Source organism: Eriocheir sinensis, chromosome 2, assembly GCF_024679095.1.
Source record: "Eriocheir sinensis breed Jianghai 21 chromosome 2, ASM2467909v1, whole genome shotgun sequence".
Lineage (NCBI taxonomy): Eukaryota > Metazoa > Arthropoda > Malacostraca > Decapoda > Varunidae > Eriocheir > Eriocheir sinensis.
Window position 1 is genome coordinate 11,986,440 of NC_066510.1, and position 20,865 is coordinate 12,007,304.

The 20,865-nt window shown below is 47.7% G+C and overlaps 1 protein-coding gene across 1 annotated transcript in view; it reads left to right on the forward strand.

Moving 5' to 3' along the window:
• Positions 1-1,610: 1,610 nt before the first annotated feature.
• LOC126998181 (uncharacterized) overlaps positions 1,611-20,865 on the forward strand; it is a 133,637-nt gene continuing 114,382 nt past the window's right edge. Inside the window, exons 1-4 of the mRNA XM_050859629.1 lie at positions 1,611-1,666; positions 2,737-2,989; positions 3,404-3,732; positions 3,943-4,078. Coding sequence (XP_050715586.1) covers positions 1,611-1,666; positions 2,737-2,989; positions 3,404-3,732; positions 3,943-4,078 — 774 coding nt within the window. The remainder of the gene's footprint in view (positions 1,667-2,736; positions 2,990-3,403; positions 3,733-3,942; positions 4,079-20,865) is intronic.

Sequence of the window (20,865 nt, forward strand, 5' to 3'; positions counted from 1 at the left end):
TAGTTAGATTCAACAACTATTTTTAACTCCAAACTAATCCGGAAGGTAGAAATTACGGTCAATCAATTCAAGCGAGGAGATGCGTGACAGACATCGGCTGCAGTTATTTATTTATTTTTTTATTTTTTTTGAGTCATCCCCGTCTGGAACAACCTTCCTGCAGAAGTCCTTAGAATGATCAGCTTATAAAAATAGCACGGACCGTTTGTTGTGTCAGGAGTGATATGAACAGTCCTGCTTTTATCTCTTCCATAATTCACTGGCGTGGCCAACGAACTGATCACTTAAGTAGGTAGCTTCGTTATGCGTCAACAGGCTGTCTGTTTTTGCTTCTTTTTCATGCGTTCATGTTTAGTGTTTTTCCTCTTCATTAGAAAAATGTAATGGTATTGAATTAGCAAAATAAGGTAAAGTTGAGGGCATACACAACAGCTGTGCGCGGCAAGTCTTCGTTGCATTGGCCCTTGAGCCTGTGGTGTGAAGAACCCATCACTCCTGGACACGGGCCAGAGCGACATTCAGGCTACCCCAGTTTACATTCCCCAGGTTTACCAAGGTATACCCATTTATCGACCAGTCCAAAAGAGAAGATGAACAGCTGGGTGAGCTGCACTGCACGCCTACTGCCCGAGCGAAGAATCTCACCCGGGCCTGCGGATTCGTAGCTAGCTGCGCTACCACTAGACCACGGAGGCGATAGAGTTAACAAACTGGAATAATGGAAATGATGCAATAGTAAGTAGAAAGTTATATTTCATTTTTTTAAAGTCTGATGTTACACAATGAGCATGTTTCATGATTGAAGAATATATAAATTTATTATTTAAATCTTCCTCGAATACTAAACATATACTTGTTCATGTCATAAAAAGGAAGTAATGAGTATTTGAAAAAGTCTTCCAGTGGAGGCAAATTTCAAAATCAAGCAAGCTAAAGAAGAAATTACTCCTGATATAATAATAAATAGCAATTAACAATTCCTTTTTATACCACAGGCATGATAGAAGGTGACCAACATTTTTATTCAAGTATTAAGACACCAGTGGAGAGAACCATAATGTTCAACGATTACTTTTGATTTCTTTACACGAGTAGTTAAATCGCAGTAGTCATTTTTTACCTTAATCATTTAGTGTGTCGCTTCTTTGTTAAAAACAAAGATAAAAAATGTCCTGGTAGTGCAGACGGATGGACCCAGCGGGACAAGTACACTCTACCCATTACTTCTAATACTAATACTACTCCTACTACTACTCCTCCTACTACTACTACTACTACTTCTACTAATACTACTACTATTACTATTACTACTACTACTACTACTACTACTACTACTACTACTACTGCTACTATTCTATTACTGCAACGATGATGAGATTTATATTAATATTAATAATAATAATAATAATAATAATAATAATAATAATAATAATAATAATAATAATAATAATATTAATATTAATAACGATGATAATAATGAAGAGGAAGAGGAAGGGAGGTGGAGGAGGAGGAGGAGGAGGAGGAGGAGGTGGAGGAGGAGGAAGAGGAGGAGGAGGAGGAGGCCGCGTGTGTTGACGAGGCGGAGACAAGGCCGGGGCAGCGGCTTCATAATGGAGCGCGTGGACCTGCGAGCCGTGAACCATGGAGGGAGGCGAGGACCGCAGAGGTAACTCCATGTATTAGTGATGGAGGGAGGGAGGGAGGCCAGGGTGGAGGGAGGTTGGCGGAAAAGGGGTGAGAGGGAGAGGGGGAAGGAGGGAGCGGGAGAGGGTGGAGGGAACGGGAGTAATCAAGAAAGAAGAATGGGGGAACAAATAAGTTTAATATTTTATATTCGATATATTCGCTCGTCGCTGAGAATAATGTTGTAAAACTAAATTACATATATTTCGGTTCTGCCCCAGTCCTCTGAGCCGGGGCTCCACAACGGGCCGGACATTGCAAACACTGAACAAGCTGGACGTGGGATGTGGAGGGCTTACTAGAAAGCCTTTCATGTGTAGAAAATAAACAAATATATAAATAAATACTACTACTACTAAAAAAATAATGGTAATAATAATAAAAAATAATAACCAAAAATAACGAAAATTATGTCAATAATATCAACAATAATATTTTACAAACACCATCCTGGAGATCATAAGTAGAGAGAGAGGGGGGAGAAGAAGATGGAGAAAGAGAGGGATGCATTGAGGTGCGGGGGTAGGGGCAGAGGGTGGAGGGTTGGAGTGATGGAGGAGAAAGGGAATGATTGAATGAGTCTGGTTGAAGGGAAGGGAAGGGAGAGGAAGGAGGGATGGAAGCGTAGAGGGAATAAGAATCAGACTCATGATTTATTTTCCAATAAGAGAGAGAGTAACAACAACAAAGAGGTGGCTTCAGAAACGGACCCAGCAACAGGCAGGACCACACCCCACCTCACCGAGCACGCGACCAACCCCGCCCCACCTGACTCACTCAGAGGGCGTCAGGTCACCGAGGGAGGTCATAGGAGGGGAAAGAAGCCGGTGTGGATACTGCTTCCGCCCCGGACACACAACCGAGGCGTGCTACGGCCGTGCTGCTGACCATCGCCAGGAAATGCTGCTCAGGAGAGTCCTGACGGAAGGCTTGGGGAGGCAGCAAACTCTCCACCCTCAGCAGCCCTTTCAGGACACCCAGCAGCCCCCCACCTGGCAACATCACCAACAACAGCCTGAGCTTCACCGCACCTGGCCCGCCCCCTCGTGGCAGGGCAGACACTAACACGTCTCGCCTCAACACCACACCTCCCTGCCAAGCCAACGCGAGGCGGCGAGGGCATGGGCGCCTCACCCGGCATCTCACCGTCGTGTCGGCCAATGTCAGGGGAATGCCCACAAATGTTGGCGACCTCACCCACAATTTTGTCCTGCGCCATCGAGCCGACGTTGTTGCTGTGACGGAAACGTGGCTCACTGAGGAGGTGGAGCCAACGTTTGGCAGAATCCCGGGTTATTCCCACTGGGTGAGGAAGGACAGAGAGAGCAGAGCAGGCGGAGGCGTGGCTGCCTGCTTTAAGGACTGCCTAAATGTACAGCAGCTCGAGGTGACGTTGCCTCTCCAAACGGAAGCTCTATTTTTCAGGGTGGCACTGACGGACAACAGTGGTCTTCTCCTCTGTCTCATGTACCGCCCCCCTAGGCAAGGGCGGGCTCCTCTGGATTGCCTGACGGAGGAGCTCGACACCCTGCTTCTGCGTCACCAGTGCTCCCACGTGATGGTGGTGGGAGATCTAAACTTCCACCTGGAGCAGGGAGCCTTCGATAACTTACTGACGGTGCAGGGTCTGGTAAACCACGTAACCTTCCCCACACATGAGCGAGGAGGGCTACTGGACCCTGTGCTATCGGACCTCCCCGAGGCCAGCCTCCGCTGCCAGCAGCTGGGACCAGTGGGCAGCTCTGACCACTATGCCGTACTGACTCGGGTTGAGCTGACCACAGAAAGGGAAGACGCAGTCCCGCGCACCATCTGGCTTTGGGAGAGGGCCGATTGGCCGTCAACGAGACACGCCGTGGAGGACACGGACTGGGAGACCCTGTTGGTTGGGGACGCCGAGGCCAAGGCACGGGCTCTCATCACCAAGCTCCTTGCCCTCCAGCAACAATATGTCCCCAGCAGGATGTACCTCGCCAGCCCGAGTGACCCCGCTTGGTTCGGTTTCCGTTGCCGGGTTGCTGCCGAGGCCGAGCATGCCGCCTGGGAGAGGTACAAGCGTCATCCGTCACGCCAAAATAAAGTCCAACACCGGGAGGCCTGCAAACGGATGACAGCTACCTGCGCGTGGGCGAAGAGGCGACAGAGAGAGGACCAGCAGCGGAAACTTTGCGGCCCAGGAGTTGGCAACAAAACCTGGTGGAGTCTCGTTAAGGAGCGGCAGGGGGCTAACCAACCCCATGCCGTCCCTCCACTCACCAGGCCTGACGGTTCCACGGCCACAAGCAGTGGAGACAAACCCTCGCTCCTGGCTGAACTATTCGCCAAGAAAATGAAGGTGTCCGGGACGACCCGCACCTGTGCTGCCCCAAGAAACCGACCGTGTTGTCTCTCTCCTGTGTGTCGGTGACGGCAGGGCAGGCTGAGCGGCTGCTCAGCGTGCTGGACGCAGGTAAAGCCGTTGGCCCGGATGACATAAGCCCACGCCTCCTCAAGAATTGTGCCAAGGAGCTCTCAGGTCCTCTCTCCGCCGTCTTCACGTCTTGCCTGAGGGAGTGCAAGTGGCCTTCACTATGGAAGGAGGCGCGTGTGGTTCCGGTCCACAAGAAAAATTCGAGGTCCGAGCCCAGCAACTACAGGCCCATCTCCTTGCTTTCTGTGGTGGGCAAGGTGCTGGAGCGTGTGGTGGCTGCAGTCATCTGTCAGCATCTGAGTGAGAGCCATCTCCTCTCAGATAGACAGTTTGGCTTCAGGCCTGGCCGGTCCACCGCGGACCTCCTCCTCCTCCTCTCCAAGGATTGGCAAGACGCACTGGATGAAGGCCTGGACACACTCGTGGTAGCCCTGGATATTGCTGGAGCCTTTGATAGGGTTTGGCACTCGGGGCTCATTGAGAAGCTTCGCGCCAAAGGTGTCCAGGGTGCCCTACTGATGCTGCTCAAGGATTACCTCCAGGGGAGGACCCTTCAGGTGGTGATCAACGGGCAGTCATCAAGGCCTTCACCAGTGCATGCCTCAGTTCCACAGGGTTCCGTGCTTGGCCCAGTCCTGTGGAACATATATATCGACGATCTCCTCCGGCAGCTATCGGCAGTGTCAGCGTACGCCGATGACTGCACACTCTCCCGCTCCTACTGCCGCCCCGACAGCCAGCGCGCCGTCGAGGAGATCAACAGGCAGCTCAGTCTAGTGGGGCAGTGGGGAGAGGAGTGGCAGGTCACCCTCGCCCCGGAGAAGACGCAGGCCATGGTCATCTCACGGTCCCCAGACGCCGCTCGAGCAGTCTCAGGCCAGCTGCGTCTTGGAGGCAAGAGTCTGCCCCTCCAGGACCACATCAAGGTCCTGGGAGTGACTGTGGACCAAAGCCTGCGCTTCGACCTCCACGTCCGATCTGTTGCCCGCCAGGCCTCCCTGCGAGTCTCTGCCCTGCGAAGAGTAGCGGGATCCCTCGACCCACGGGGCATCCTCACTCTTCAAGGCACAGATACGACCGTATCTGGAGTACGGTGCCCTGTGCTGGATGGCGAGTGCTGCCACCCACATGCAGAGGCTCGACGCAGTGCAGCGACGAGCACTGCGTCTGGTGGAGGCCAGCGAGCACCTGGAGGAGTCGTCTGCCACTGTGACATCGCTGGAGCACCGCCGTGATGTCTCAGCAGCTTGAGGCTCCCTCCACGCGCTGCTCAGAGGTTCACCCGGACTACACTCTCCGGTGACCAGCTCGTGGAGGTGCCTCGATCACACTCCAGGCAGCACCAGCGCACATATACAGCCAGGACCACACGCCTGTGGAACATGTTCACGGCAGCCACTCCCCAAGTGGAGAACATGAGCACGCAGCAGGTAAAGCTGGCTGCTCACAGGTGGCGTGAGGGACACCCAAGTGCGCTAGTGCTATAAACTATAAATATAAAGTGACAAACTGACATTATTCCATATTGTTTTTACATGTTTTTCTTTATTTTTTTCGTATTTTGTATTTGTATGCTTGTATGTTTCAACATTCGACAATTTAATTTGTCCCATACACAGGCTCTTAGAATAGTTATACCTAAAAAGTGTAATTTTGAGCCTCTTTTTTTTGTGAAAATTAGTTTAAATAAAAAAAAAAGAGAGAGAGAGAGAGAGAGAGAGAGAGAGAGAGAGAGAGAGAGAGAGAGAGAGAGAGAGAGAGAGAGAGAGAGAGAGAGAGAGAGAGAGAGAGAGAGAATAAGAGAGAGAGAGAGAGAGAGAGAGAGAGAGAGAGAGAGAGAGAGAGAGAGAGAGAGAGAGAGAGAGAGAGAGAGAGAGAGAGAGAGAGAGAGAGAGAGAGAGAGAGAGAGAGAGAGAGAGAGAGAGAGAGAGAGAGAGAGCAAAACGACAACAATGAGATATAGTCTAGATTCCAAAATACATAATGCTGAGCGAAATCCTGGAAACGATGATACTAAAAAAGGAATGAAATCGATCCAAAAATAAACATTCATTGAAATTATTTTTACTGTACGTAAACGGCTCATATTAATGGTAATGGTGCTCTGGATTCATCTTATTTTCTTTATCTTTGTCTTTGCAAGGAAACTGCATAGACCTGGAATATAAGGAAAGTGAAGTTCATTGATATGGATTGCTGAAACGAATGGTCCGCCTGAATGATCTTCCCAAAGTAGGAGGAAGAGGAAGAGGAAGAGGTAAAGTAGTGAGACGTAGAGAATGTTGAAAAGGCATTGTAGGAATGCAATAACATGATAATGATACTCGTTGGAAAGAGAGAAAAGTCAATTGGGAAGAGGCAGACGGAAAACAGCAAAGAGAGAATCTGCTACAAGCCGCTTGGAGGGGCTGGGGATGGCATTCGACTTTCATAATTTAGGAAGAAAGAAGAATTGGCTGTGGGCGAAAGAACAGGATGAGCTTTGTATAGGTACGGAAGGAAAGAAGAGTAAGGGATGGAGGAGGGAAGGTGAGGCGCATGGACGGACTGGACTGTGTTCGTGTAGGGAAAGGAACCGTCGAGCATAAAGAAACACACACACACACACACACACACACACACACACACACACACACACACACACACACACACACACACACACACACACACACACACACACACACACACACACACACACACACACACACACACACACACACACACACACACACACACACACACACACACACACACACGAGAAGAGAAAAGAAAAAAAAACTGACGGACACCCGGCAGCCATTCACTGTTGTATTGACAAAGCCACTTATAACATGACCTTGCCGACTCGTCTCCATTCCGTTAGGGCGTCGAACCCGGGACCTCTTATATGAACACGCATACCACTGCACTATGTAGCATTTTTTTGTGTGTGAGAAAGAAAGAAAAGAGACATAAACGCCCACGTGTCACACTCACAAAAACAAACGGCCAGAATCGTTAGTAGCTCGAGCTCTGAAACACGAGTCACTTTCATGTATTTTCCTGGTATCCTTCCTTTAGCTCCAAGTGCGGCTCTATTAGAAAGACGAAGCTGCTCTGAAAATAAAGCACTCTAATATTTGTTCCTGATTTTTTATGAGGGTCCTTCACCCGTGTCGTGTGTTAGATGTCACGGGAAGACAAACACTTGGATGTAAGGACTGAAGAACAGTTATGAAGTATTTCCTCATTTCTCTTGCACCCTTTGTTTGATTAAGAACGTCTTACACTTTTCATCACAATCCCTTACTGTGACATTCATCTCTCCTTGGAGACTAATATTGTCACTTGGTAATTAGCAAAAAATATTTATGTTAAGACAAAGTTCAGAGAAATGCAAGTTGAGATCGTAAAAACAATAAGAATAAAGTCAAGACTGTGACTTTATTTGCCATTAGCCGAGGATAACAGTTAGTCTCGGAGGCCAAGCACCAGTTTTAACGAGCGAGGTGACTAACTCCGCGGAATGGCCTCCAGGAGCAGCATACCAACGACCAGACCCGCCAGGCGCCCTGGCCACCCCGAGGTACCGACTGACAACCGGTAGCGCTGACCCCAAGGAAAAAGAAATATAAAATCGGACTTGGACTTACGTCTTTTTCATCTCCCTTCCATCCGGAGGAAAAGCAATGCAGAAGCACTTGACGTACACCGACGAGAAAGCAAGTGAACGCGTCAGCTCCAGGGAACCAATAACCAACGGAGATCAAAGTGCAGACAGTTCTTGTGAAACGAAACACTGGCAGGGCAAAAAAACGTTTCTACAGTTCACAAGAGACAAGAGGACAAAATATCATACACGGATTTTTGCCTTCAGACAGAAAGCAACTTGAGCAGATTCCCACGTCCTCGGTGCCTTACCAGACGTCAGGCGCCCGCAGGCCCACACTATTGAGAATTCTTAAAGTTATTTCCTTCTCTGAGACGATAGCCATACGTCACGGCATCGTTGGACCCAGAGGCCTCGACGCGGCGGTGTTATGAACCATTCTGGCCTGAGTATTGCAAAAGTCTTGGAGGAGATGCAGCGCCGGTCAAGCAATGTGTAGAGGAGGAAGGAAGGAGTATTTTGGGTGAGCCTCTTTCCTTCCTTTTATAGCGTTTCTTCTCGCTCTTATGCCTCCGAATTTACCCGAAGCATTTTTTTCAGCACTCGGCTTGGTTCCTCGCGTAAGAAAACTGGACGTACAACATCGCTTTCCTTTCAGCCGAGAGTAGCGAGGCTCTACTTTGGTTGAGGCTTTACTCCTTTCCGCTCCGTTTGCCAGCTGATGCACGGATTAATTTCTTTCCCCGTTAACCTGAGCACCAACGGCCGCCCTCATGTTCCTCCTTTCTCTCGTTTCCCTCGCACCACACACACACACACACACACACACACACACACACACACACACACACACACACACACACACACACACACACTGCCGCTTGCTCCCACTAATGGTTGTTCGTCTCTTTCTTTGATTATCATCATAGACTTTTATGGACTATCTTTTTCTTTTTCAGTTTGTATAAGCTCTCTGTATTTTGTCACTTTTAAGGCGGCCATCTTATTTTTTCTTCTTTCTCCTTTTCCCCAATCGTCTTCCCATGACAGTCAATTATTTCCTTCATCTCTTCCTCTCCTTTCTTATTCTTCTCTTCTTTTCTTTTCCTCCTCTTCGCCGCCGTCGTCGACCTATTCCACCTCCTTTTCCTCTTTTTCTTTTTCCTCCTCCTCCTCCTCCACCTCCTTCTCCCCCTCCTCCTCCTCCTCTTTCTCGTCCTCCTCCTCCTCTTCCTCCTCCTCCTCCTCCTCCTTTTTTCCTGTTTTTCTTCCTCCATCTCCACCTGTGTTTATGCTACTGCTCCTACCTCTTGTACCCTCTCTTTCCCCTCGCATCTTCCTTCTCCCAAGCACAGGTTTCCTCCCAGTGCTTCACGCCCTCCTACCCCTCCGCCTTCCTCTCCTCCCTCCTTCCCCCGCTCACCTTAGCGAGAAAAACAATCCATTGCTTCCGGATTTAGAGTCTGAGATTTGGAATTCAAATGAAGGCGGAGAAGGTTACCGGACCGTAGCTTTTTTTCTCTGTTTTCCACCGGCGGCGTGACCCAAGCACTTTCTCTGGTAGCCGGACTACGAATTCCTTTTAAGCTTCGTTACCAGCCACTCTGGACATTTATGAATCGGCTTTACCTTATAGAAGAGGGTGTGTGAGGGGGAGACCTTCACTGACTGAGACCCCACGCACTCCTTCCTGAATCTTTCCCTTGCATATAAATATCCTCCTCCACTTACCTTGCCTCCATGCACCGGCAGTACGCATATATCTTCTGTGATAGTAGTATTTCAGGCATTTCCATTTTCCATTAATACACTTCTTCCCGGGTTCGTAAGTCTTGCCGTGCAGTTTGTTATTTGCTTTTGCGTGGGTGTGGGTGTGGGTTTGGGTGGGTGTGGGTTTGGGTTGGTGTGGGTGTTGGTGTTCAGAGGAGACACTGAGAGCCCTAAACGTGGAATGCCAGTGATTAAAAGGAAGGAAGTGGGTTATGTAGAAGAAATGATGAAATGTATGAAAGGAGATGAAGGAGAAGGAGGAAAAAAAAAAGAGAATCAGGAGGAAGAGGAGTTGGAACATGAGGAGATGAAAAATTAGGAATTGGAATAAGGATATGAAGAATGAGCAGATGAAGACAAAGAAATAGGAGAACAAGAAAACAAGAAAATGGGAAAATAGAAGGGCTAATTCGTAAGGGTGTTTAAGTTTGAACCTAAAGAAAAGTGCTGGTCGAGAGGGCGAGAAGGAGAAAAGAAGAAAAGGAACAAGGAAGATGAGAGAGAGAGAGAGAGAGAGAGAGAGAGAGAGAGAGAGAGAGAGAGAGAGAGAGAGAGAGAGAGAGAGAGAGAGAGAGAGAGAGAGAGAGAGAGAGAGAGAGAGAGAGACAGAGAGAGAGAGAGAGAGAGAGAGAGAGAGAGAGAGAGAGAGAGAGAGAGAGAGAGAGAGAGAGAGAGAGAGAGAGAGAGAGAGAGAGAGAGAGAGAGAGAGAGAGAGAGAGAGAGAGAGAGAGAGAGAGAGAGAGAGAGAATGAAAAAAAAGGTGTTGGTGGCTCTTCCTTTCTTGAGAGGACCGAAGCAGCGACAATCTCGTTAGTGCGGCGCCAAACGGGTTATCTTCGGCGCCTGATGGAGGACTTGTTTTGTTGGCAAGTGACGCTGTTTTCTCACATGATGACGCCGGGGAGGGATGCAAGGAGGTGTTTCTTAGTTTGGGAACATGTTATTGGGCTCTTACATACATACATACTTAACACACACACACACACACACACGCACACGCACTCGCACACATTTTACTTCTGCTACTATCATCCAGTCGTGACATCCCACCACCATCACCACCACCACCACCTTCATCACCAAGTCTGCCACTCAGTCAACCCCCACCATCACCAATCGCAATCCCAACACCACACTAACACCACAACACCACCACCACTCACTCCACCAGGATAAATCAGCTCCACTATCACCATTCCCTCCCCCACCACCACTAACACCACACCTGCACCACCACACACATTACCGCGGACACCACCTACGCCACCTGTCCCGCACCTTTGATTAGCGGATATTTTCACGTAACATGAGCGTCCATTAATCAGCCTTCACGTCGGTGCCGGTGACTGATTGTACATTAGCGTCTGTCGGTCATCGAGTCACAAAATTAGTCTCGGCGGCGGCTCTGGAGTGGCGGCGTGGAATAGTTTCATTAGCAGTAATGGGCGCTGCGTTACCCTGCCTCACGCCACCTGATTGGAAGGCACGTCAGCGGCACGGCACAGGGCGGCAGGTGGAAGGGAAGGGGGTGCTGCAGGGAGAGGAGAGAAGGGAGGATATAGTATGGGGAAAGAGGTGAGTGTAAGTGGTAAATTGAAAGGGGAGGAGGGGTGACAAGGGGAAAGGAGCTGTTGCAGGGAGAGGGGAGAGGGAGGAGATGGTAGGGGAATGGGGAAAAAGGAGAAGGGAGGCGTAGTTAGGCGGGGAGCGGGAGAAGGACACTGAGGCAAGGGGACAGGAGGGGCTGCTCCGAGGGACGGGAAGAGGGGAGATAGTCGGGGGAGGGGGGAAAGAGAAGAAGGTACGTAGTAACGGAGAGGAGGAAGGTGACAAGACATGACAAGGGGAAAGGAGGTGGTGCAGTGATGGAAGGAAAGAGGGGAGATAGTAAGGCGAAGTGAGTGAAGAGGAGAAAGTAGGTAAATAGAAGTGGGAGGAGGGAAGTAAAAAATGAGAGGAGAGGGAGGAGGCAGCAGTGGGCAAACGGAGGAGAGGTTGACATGAGGGAGGCGACACTGTTTCAGGGAATGTGTAGGCGATCTTGTGGTGGGCGCACATGGGAAATAAGTTGCCAGAGAGAGAGAGAGAGAGAGAGAGAGAGAGAGAGAGAGAGAGAGAGAGAGAGAGAGAGAGAGAGAGAGAGAGAGAGAGAGAGAGAGAGAGAGAGAGAGAGAGAGAGAGAGAGAGAGAGAGAGAGAGAGAGAGAGAGAGAGAGAGAGAGAGAGAGAGAGAGAGAGAGAGAGAGAGAGAGAGAGAGAGAGAGAGAGAGAGAGAGAGAGAGAGAGAGAGAGAGAGCTCATGCACCTGAGTGAGACATACTAAAGCGAGACACTCATTAAAGATGACACACCGGCGTAGTGAAACAGTGAAGTGCACTCTGACTGCGTTAATGCAAGTCTGAGAAGGACACATTCTGACTGACTTTCTACTATAGTTGGAGCACCAGTTCTCCCTCAGACAGCACCATGGTGACTACTCCTGCTCACTAAGGCATGCAGACTGTGCTACTAAGCCAGCAAAAGCAAGCACATTAATGTGAAAATACAAACATCAAAAGAAGTGATGCAAAAAACAGTTGTTTAAAAGGGTAATTTGCACACATCAAAATTTTTACTTGAATATTCTTTACGCTCAAACTGGCCTTCGAACCATAATGACTGAGGCCCAGAATTTCAGGAGATACGTCACTAGTCCCATAGTTCAGATTTCAGGCCTGGCCCGCAGTCCACAACATGCTCAAAACAGAATAGAAAAAGCGATTTAAAGTTGTTTCTTCAGTCGTACTGTCTGTTAACACTGCGTGAATGGGGATTAGTGCAGCAACATAGGTAACAGGATAACAGGGCGAAATAGAAAGTCCCGTTAGAATATCAACTACAGCAAATTTACTTCCTAAGCTCATCTTCGTAGTAAGTTCGTAGTAAGAGTACAACTAGGCATGTCTGACACACCATAAAACATTTCCTTCCTTTTTTTTTTACAACAAAGGAGACAGCTCAAGGGCACAAAAAAAAGAAAACAATAATATAAAAAAGCCCGCTACTCGCTGCTCCCAAAAAAGAATCAAAAGAGGAAGCCGAAAGAAAGGTCAATTTCGGGAGGAGAGGTGTCCTGATACCCTCCTTTTGAAAGAGTTCAAGTCGCAGGCAGGAGGAAATACAGATGTAGGAAGATTGTTCCAGAGTTTACCAGCGTGAGGGATGAAAGAGTGAAGATGCTGGTTAACTCTTGCATAAGGGGTTCGGACAGTATAGGGATGAGCATGAGTAGAAAGTCGTGTGCAGCGGGGCCGCGGGAGGGGGGGAGGCATGCAGTTAGCAAGTTCAGAAGAGCAGTCAGCGTGGAAATATCGATAGAAGATAGAAAGAGAGGCAACATCGCGGCGGAATTTAAGAGGTAGAAGACTATCAGTAGGAGGAGGAGAGTTGATGAGACGAAGAGCCTTAGACTCCACTCTGTCCAGAAGAGCTGTGTGAGTGGAGCCTACCCACACGTGAGATGCATACTCCATACGAGGGCGGATAAGTCCCCTGTATATGGATAGCAACTGCGCGGGGGAGAAGAACTGGCGGAGACGATACAGAACGCCCAACCTCGAGGAAGCTGATTTAGCGAAAGGGGAGATATGAAGTTTCCAGTTGAGATTTTGAGTTAAGGATAGACCGAGGATGTTTAGTGTTGAAGACGGTGACAGATGAGTGTTGTCGAAGAATAGGGAATAGGTGTTTGGAAGATTGTGTCGAGTTGATAGGTGGAGAAATTGAGTTTTTGAGGCATTGAAGGACACAAGGTTCCTTCTGCCCCAATCGGAAATGATAGCAAGGTCTGAGGCTAAGCGTTCTGCAGCCTCCAGTCTGGAGTCGTGTACTTCCTGTTGTGATGGTCTTCTATTGAAAGAAATTGAATAATGCAGAGTGGAGTCGTCAGCGTATGAGTGGACAGGACAGTTTGTTATGGAAAGAGGATCATTGATGAATAACAGGAAGAGAGTGGGTGATAGGACAGAGCCCTGTGGAACGCCACTGTTGATAGGTTTAGGGGAAGAGCAGTGACCGTCTACCACCGCAGAGATAGAACGGCCGGAAAGGAAACTGGAGATAAAGGAACAGAGAGAGGGATAGAATCCAAAAGAGGGCAGTTTAGAAAGCAAAGACAGGTGCCAGACTCTATCGAAGGCTTTCGATATGTCTAGGGCAACAGAGAAAGTTTCACCGAAACGACTAAGAGAGGATGACCAAGAGTCAGTTAAGAGAGCAAGAAGATCGCCAGTAGAACGCCCCTTGCGGAATCCATACTGGCGATCAGATAGAAGGTTATAAGTGGAAAGGTGCTTTTGAATCTTCCGGTTAAGGATTGATTCAAAAGCTTTAGATAAACAGGAAAGTAAAGCTATAGGGCGGTAGTTTGAGGGATTGGAACGGTCACCTATGTACTAATTATAATTATTCACTGCTATTTCATTGTCCGTTTCACCTGTAGGGTTCTTCTGATGCATAAACACACTAAAAGATTATCTACAGCGAAGAGCCTTTTCCAGGAAGCACGGGCAGCCCCTCCTCGCTCCGCACGCTGCTCTATATTTACAAACATCGTTCGTGTAGAGAAGTGGCATCTCTTGAGTTTGCAATCCAATTGAAAATCTCTGCGCCGTTTCCAACCCCTCCTCAGCTGAGTAACTCGTTAAACAAACCCCATTATTTTTTACTCTGTTCAGTAAAACCTCGACGGTGTAGTCAAGCATCTTTACAGGAATCGGCTGAATTTGTGCAAACTTTTCTACCATTCCGGAATTTCCTATAAAGTTTGATGGGTTATTCTTGCCAGCGGTGCACCTCTTTCCGAGCAGCGGAGGGACCCGAAATATTAGAGAGTGACATTAACTACGCCGAGAGAGAGTGAAGGTGACTGAACACAGGGGAAAAAGGAAAGGGAATGGAGAGAGAGAGAGAGAGAGAGAGAGAGAGAGAGAGAGAGAGAGAGAGAGAGAGAGAGAGAGAGAGAGAGAGAGAGAGAGAGAGAGAGAGAGAGAGAGAGAGAGAGAGAGAGAGAGAGAGAGAGAGTGAGAGAGAGAGAGAGAGAGAGAGAGAGAGAGAGAGAGAGAGAGAGAGAGAGAGAGAGAGAGAGAGAGAGAGAGAGAGAGAGAGAGAGAGAGAGAGAGAGAGAGAGAGAGAGAGAGAGAGAGAGAGAGAGAGAGAGAGAGAGAGAGAGAGAGAGAGAGAGAGAGAGATTGACATTTTCAGGGGAAGGACGGTGAGGAAAGAATTGGCACTTGGGAAAATATTGTTTAAGACACATTCATTTGCCCGAGGTATTCACAATAGTGTTCTTAGGATAAAGAGGTTTCGCTGCTATGTTTATAAATGGACCGAGGTACGTAAAAAGATAAAATAATAAATATATATGACGAAAACAGAATGAATGTGTCTAGGAATTTATAAGAGAGAGAGAGAGAGAGAGAGAGAGAGAGAGAGAGAGAGAGAGAGAGAGAGAGAGAGAGAGAGAGAGAGAGAGAGAGAGAGAGAGAGAGAGAGAGAGAGATATGACTGAAGAAAATTCTCTCTCTATCTATATATCTGTCAATCTATTCATCTCTCTCTCGTCATTGATATCCTTTCTTCTCCTCGTGTTCAAATCTTCCTCTTTCCTCCTTTCCACTTCAGCTCTTGCCTCCAAACAGCGTATTAATGTGAATCTTATTATGCTGCATCCTCGGGGTGGAGGGAGCGTTGCGGGTGGACGTTGCTGTAGCTGTGCAGGGGAGGAGAGTTTCGGGCAAGAAAAAGAATGAAGGAAATAGAGGAAAAAGGGAATCGAGGAAGGGAAGGATACAGCCTCTAACAATAACCTTAAGGGAGACGATGGCAAAGCTTCTGGTGCAGTGTTGAAATTCATTTTGAAATACAGAAAATGGAAATAGAATGAAAATGGATATCCCTTTATAAAGTCTTCTTCGCCTGTCGCTAGGCCATATTTTTTTTCTCCATTTGCTTTTGGGCAGAAGACTTCAAAAGGGGTTTCTGTTTGATATTGAATTGGGAGTCAACTTTTATTATAACATATTCTACTTATGTGTGCATTCAACATATTTCGTTTGTGTCAAGGTTTGTGGACTTTTTTTTAATTTTTTTACTTATTTTCTTGTTTGCTGATCCTCCAATCCTTCTTATTACATTTTCCCTTTCCTCTCTTCTCATCTCGGTCGTTCTCCGTAGTCTTTCTTTTTCCTCTTCCCTTTTTCTCCATTCCTCCTCTCCTCCTCATCCTCCCCCCTCATCCCTGCATCTTTCTTTATCCTCTTCCCTTTTTTCTCCATCCCTCCGCTCCTCCTCATCCTCCCCTCATCCCTGCATCTCCATTCCTCCTCTCCTCCTCATCCTCCCCCCTCATCCCTGCATCTTTCTTTATCCTCTTCCCTTTTTTCTCCATCCCTCCGCTCCTCCTCATCTCCTTCCGCATCCCTGCATCTTTCTTTTTCCTCTTCCCTTTTTTCTCCATCCCTCCTCTCCTCCTCATCTCCTTCCTCATCCCTGCATCTTTCTTTATCCTCTTCCCCTTTTTCTCCATTCCTCAGCTCCTCCTCATCCTCCTCCCTCCTCCCTGGATCTTTCTTTTTCCTCTTCCCTTTTTTCTCCATCCCTCCGCTCCTCCTCATCTCCTTCCTCATCCCTGCATCTTTATTTATACTGTTACCCTTTTTCTCCATTCCTCAGCTCCTCCTCATCCTCCTCCCTCATCCCTGGATCTTTCTTTTTCCTCTTCCCTTTTCTCTCCATCCCTCCGCTCCTCCTCATCTCCTTCCTCATCCCTGCATCTTTCTTTTTCCTCTTCCCCTTTTTCTCCATCCCTCCGCTCCTCCTCATCCTCCTCCCTCATCCCTGCATCTTTCTTTTTCCTCTTCCCCTTTTTCTCCATCCCTCCGCTCCTCCTCATCCTCCTCCCTCATCCCTGCATCTTTCTTTTTCCTCTTCCCCTTTTTCTCCATTCCTCAGCTCCTCCTCATCCTCCTCCCTCATCCCTGCATCTTTCTTTTTCCTCTTCCCTTTTTTCTCCATTCCTCAGGTCCTCCTCATCCTCCTCCCTCGTCCCTGCATCTTCTTGTAGCCGCCTGTGTACCTATCTGTTTCGTCTGTCTTGCGCACGGCACTTTTGTCCTTTCACTGGTAACTCGTTGAAGCGAATTTTCTCTTCGTTTATTTACTCTAAAACAACAAATGTTTTCCTTGTCCTTGCTGGGTTATTTATTTTTTGTTGTTGTTGTTGATGCTGCTATTGTTGTTGTTTTTGTTGTTGCCTTTACAGACTTCTTCATCCTTCGTCCTTTACGCCCTTCGTTGTCCCAGCACGCTTTCCGTTTTCTTTTTGTTATTTCTCATTTTTGGCATTACCTCTAACATTTTCTTCTTCTTTTATCCGTTTCCGTTTTCTGTTCATTCTCCGCTGCGTCTCATCATCCATTCTTTTCTTATTAATTATTTCCTTTGACGTATTTATCTTCTCGGGCTCTCATATGCCGTAAGTTAGAGCTTCCTCTTCTTCCTCGTCCTCCTCCTCTAGTATTGTCTTCAACCACACAGCAGCCCCTCCCATCCTCCTCCTCCTCCTCCTCGACCATCTCCGATCTCCCTCCTTCTCCTCTTCTTCCTCCTCCTCCTCCTCCTCCTCCTCCTCGCCATCCTCCTCCGTCCCCCTCTCCCTCTCCCCTGCCCACCCTCCTCCTCCTCCTCCTCTCCCTCTTCCTCCTCCTTGTCCTCCGCCTCTTCGCTCGTCCCTCCCTCCCACACCTGTCCTTCACCTTCCCCTTCCCCCTCTTCCTCCTCCCTCTCCTCGTCCGTCCCTCCCTCCCCCACCTCACTCTCCCTTTCACCTACTCCTCCTTCCTCCTCCTCCTCCTCCTCCAACTCCACCTCCTCCACCTCCACCTCAAATTCTCTTCCGTCCCCCTCCCCTCTTCCTGCCCACTCTCCCCTCCTCCTCCTCTCCCTCTTTCTCCTCCTTGTCCTCCGCCTCGCTCGTCCCTCCCTCCAACACCTGTCCCTTACCTTCCCTTTCCCCTCTTCCTCCTCCCTCTCCTCGTCCATTCCTCCCTCCACCACCTCACCCTCCCTTTCTCCTTCTTCCTCTTCCTCCTCCTCCTTCCACCTTCCACCTCTTCCACAATTCTCCTTTCACAGCAGGTCCCTCCTCCCTTCCCGCTCTCCCTCCCCCTTCACCCACTCCTCCTGGCCCCCTTCCGACCGTCGGGTACTCATTGTTGGTGATAGTCAAGTGGGTTATGTTTACAGGTATTTTTTTTCTCCAAGGATAAGAACATGACGAGGGTGCGTTTCCCAGGGGCTGCGGTGGGGCACATATCAGACAGGATTGAGGCGCGTATGGCAGGCGAGGGAACGAACCCTATTGTCTTCCTCAGCTGTGGCGGAAACGACGTTTCCCGTGTGCCAAGCGAGGACCTTTTTCGGCGTTTTAGGGAATTGTTAGGTAGGATACGGGATGCTGGTGAGTCGCCGGTAGTGTGTGGCGCCCTGCCGAGGGCGTTGGCGATGGATGGCTGTCCAGGGCGATAGCAGTTAATAGCAAACTAGCAGCTCTTTGCGAACGTAATGGATAGCTGTTCGTGACAAATGGGACCTCTTCTTTGGCAACGGCGCCCTCTACGCCCAGGACGGGATACACTTGACGTTCAAGGGTGTTGAGGTTCTCTCAGACTTCCTTGAGCGAGCACTTAGTACCCTGAGGGATTTTTTTAGTATAGACGAAGGGAGGAGGAGTAATGGGAACAATGGGAGGAGTAATGGAGGGACATCTAGCTCATAATATAACCAGGCAGCTTAGAAGTAATTCTAGAGGAGTAACAGAGGACGGGCTAAGAATCTTCTATACTAACAGCAGGAGCCTCAGAAACAAGATAGACTTACTAATGAAGCTTGTTCAGAAAATTTTGACATAATAGCGATCACTGAGACATGGATAGACTTTGCTAATAGAAATTTTAGGTCAGAATTTGAAATAACGGGTTATCAGATGTTTCACAAAGACAGAAGGGGCAGAAAGGAGGTGGAGTTTATGTTAAAGACTCACTTAAATGTTTAGTTAACAACTCAGTCAAACTAACATGGATTCAGAATCAGTTTGGGTGGACGTTTACAAAGGAAAGAAAACTAACTCTAGGAGTTATATACAGGCCACCCAACCCAGGCAGGACACGAGTATATTACTACAGGAGATTGGCAGGGCGAGTATGAGTAGAAATGTCTGCGTAATGGGGGACTTTAATTATAGGAATATAGACTGGGAAGATCTAGTGGGTGACCTGAAGCCGAGGACTTTCTTGAAGTTATGCAAGATAATTAGGTAGTTACTGAGCCTACCAGAGGAGATAACATATTAGACTTAGTCCTAACCAATAATGGGAACTTGCTACGTGAGTTGGAGGTGGGCGGAGAGTTAGGAAATAGTGATCACAGAACGGTTCGTTTTAGGTTAGACTGGTAACCCGTGATCCAAACCCAGTGTTAGTGCCAGATTTTAGAAGAGCAACTACGAGGGGCTTGAAGATATCTTGAAGGGGTAAACTGGGATAATTTAGGGATTCATGAGGGCCAGAACTGTGGATTGAGAGCCAGGTGAACCAGGTAGAAATGTCTTACAATAATTTAGTTAGAGTAATAGTAGAGGGCAAGAACAGCATATACCACAGCGAACACTTAGAAAAGAAAACAATGATCCTATGGATGACTCGTGGACTAAAACACGAGATTGGGTTAAAGAAGGAATTTATCAGAAAATAAAGAATGGGGAAACACATCTCAGGGGCCGGTACGTCGAACTATCTAGATTAGTTAAGAAAACACCAGGATAGCAAAAAAGAACTATGAGATCAAAGTAGCAAATGAGGCGAAAAGTAATCCTAAGGGCTTCTTTCAGATGTATAGAACAAAACACGGGAGAAAATTGACCGCTGAAATCAAACACAGGGGAGCTAGTAGAAATTACGAAAATATGAGCACATTGTTGAACGACTACTCTTTCAGTATTCACACAGGAGGATCGAACGACTATACCGGAAAGAGTTCAGGTGTACGAGGGCGGGGATGGCGATAAATTGAGGGATATAATCATTACCAGGCAAGTAGTTCAGGATGAGATAGATGCTTAAGAAGAACAAGTCGCCAGGTCCTGACGGGATATTACCGAGTGTAATAAAGGAGCAAGGTGATATAATCAGTGAAACACTAACCGACATCTTTAAGATGTCGGTAAATACAGGCTATTTCCCGAGCCTATGGAAAGTAGCTAATGATACGCCGATTTTTAAAAAGCGGGACAGGTCAGTTGTTTCAAACTATCGCCCAATTAGCTTAACATCGGTTATAGGGAAGATGCTGTAGTCCATAATAGCCAGGAACATTCGGGAGCATTTAGAGAAACATAGCTTAACTCACGACTCGCAGCATGGGTGCACAAAAGGTAGGTCATGCCTCACCAATCTCTTTGTCCTTCTACAATAAAGTATTTGAGGCGGTTGACATAGATGTAATTTATGATGTAATCTATCTTGATTTTAGTAAAGCGTTTGACAAAGTTCCTCACCAACGACTGTTGCTTAAATTACAGGCTCACGGAGTAGAGGGTAAAGTTTTGAACTGGGTCAAGGCGTGGCTTAGCAATAGGAAGCAAAGAGTGCAAATCAATGGTAAAAGATCTGACTGGGGATGTGTTACGAGTGGGGTCCCACAAGGTTCGGTATTAGGTCCACTTTTGTTTATTATTTATATCAATGACTTAGACACAGGAATTAGTAGTGATGTTAGTAAATTTGCAGATGATACCAAGATCGGTAGAGTAATTGAGTCGGATCAGGACGCTAGTATTCTGCAAGGTGAACTCAACAGATTATATGATCAAGCGGATAAATGGCAGATGGAGTTCAATGTAGGGAAGTGCAGTATTCTGAGTGTAGGTAGGAACAACCCCTCACATAACTATTGCTTAAATGACACTCTCATAAGTAGGTCTGGGTGAGAGGGATTTAGGGGTCTTAGTGAGCCTGATCTCCGTCCAAGGGCACAATGCATTCTATCTAGAAATCGAGCTAATAGGTACTGGGATTTATTTCAAGGAGCGTAAGCAACAGAAGCCCCGAAGTCTTCCTCAAACTATATTTAGCATTAGTTAGACCTCATCTTGACTATGCGGTTCAGTTCTGGTCACCCTACTATAGAATGGATATCAAAATGTTAGAATCGGTGCAGAGGAGGATGACTAAGATGATTCAGGGGTTGAGAAACTTGCCATACGAGGAAAGACTCAAACAGTTAAACTTGCATTCTGAAAGGCGAAGGGTGCGTGGAGACATGATCGAGGTTTATAAATGGATGAAGGGCTTTAATAAGGGAGACATTCATAAGGGTTT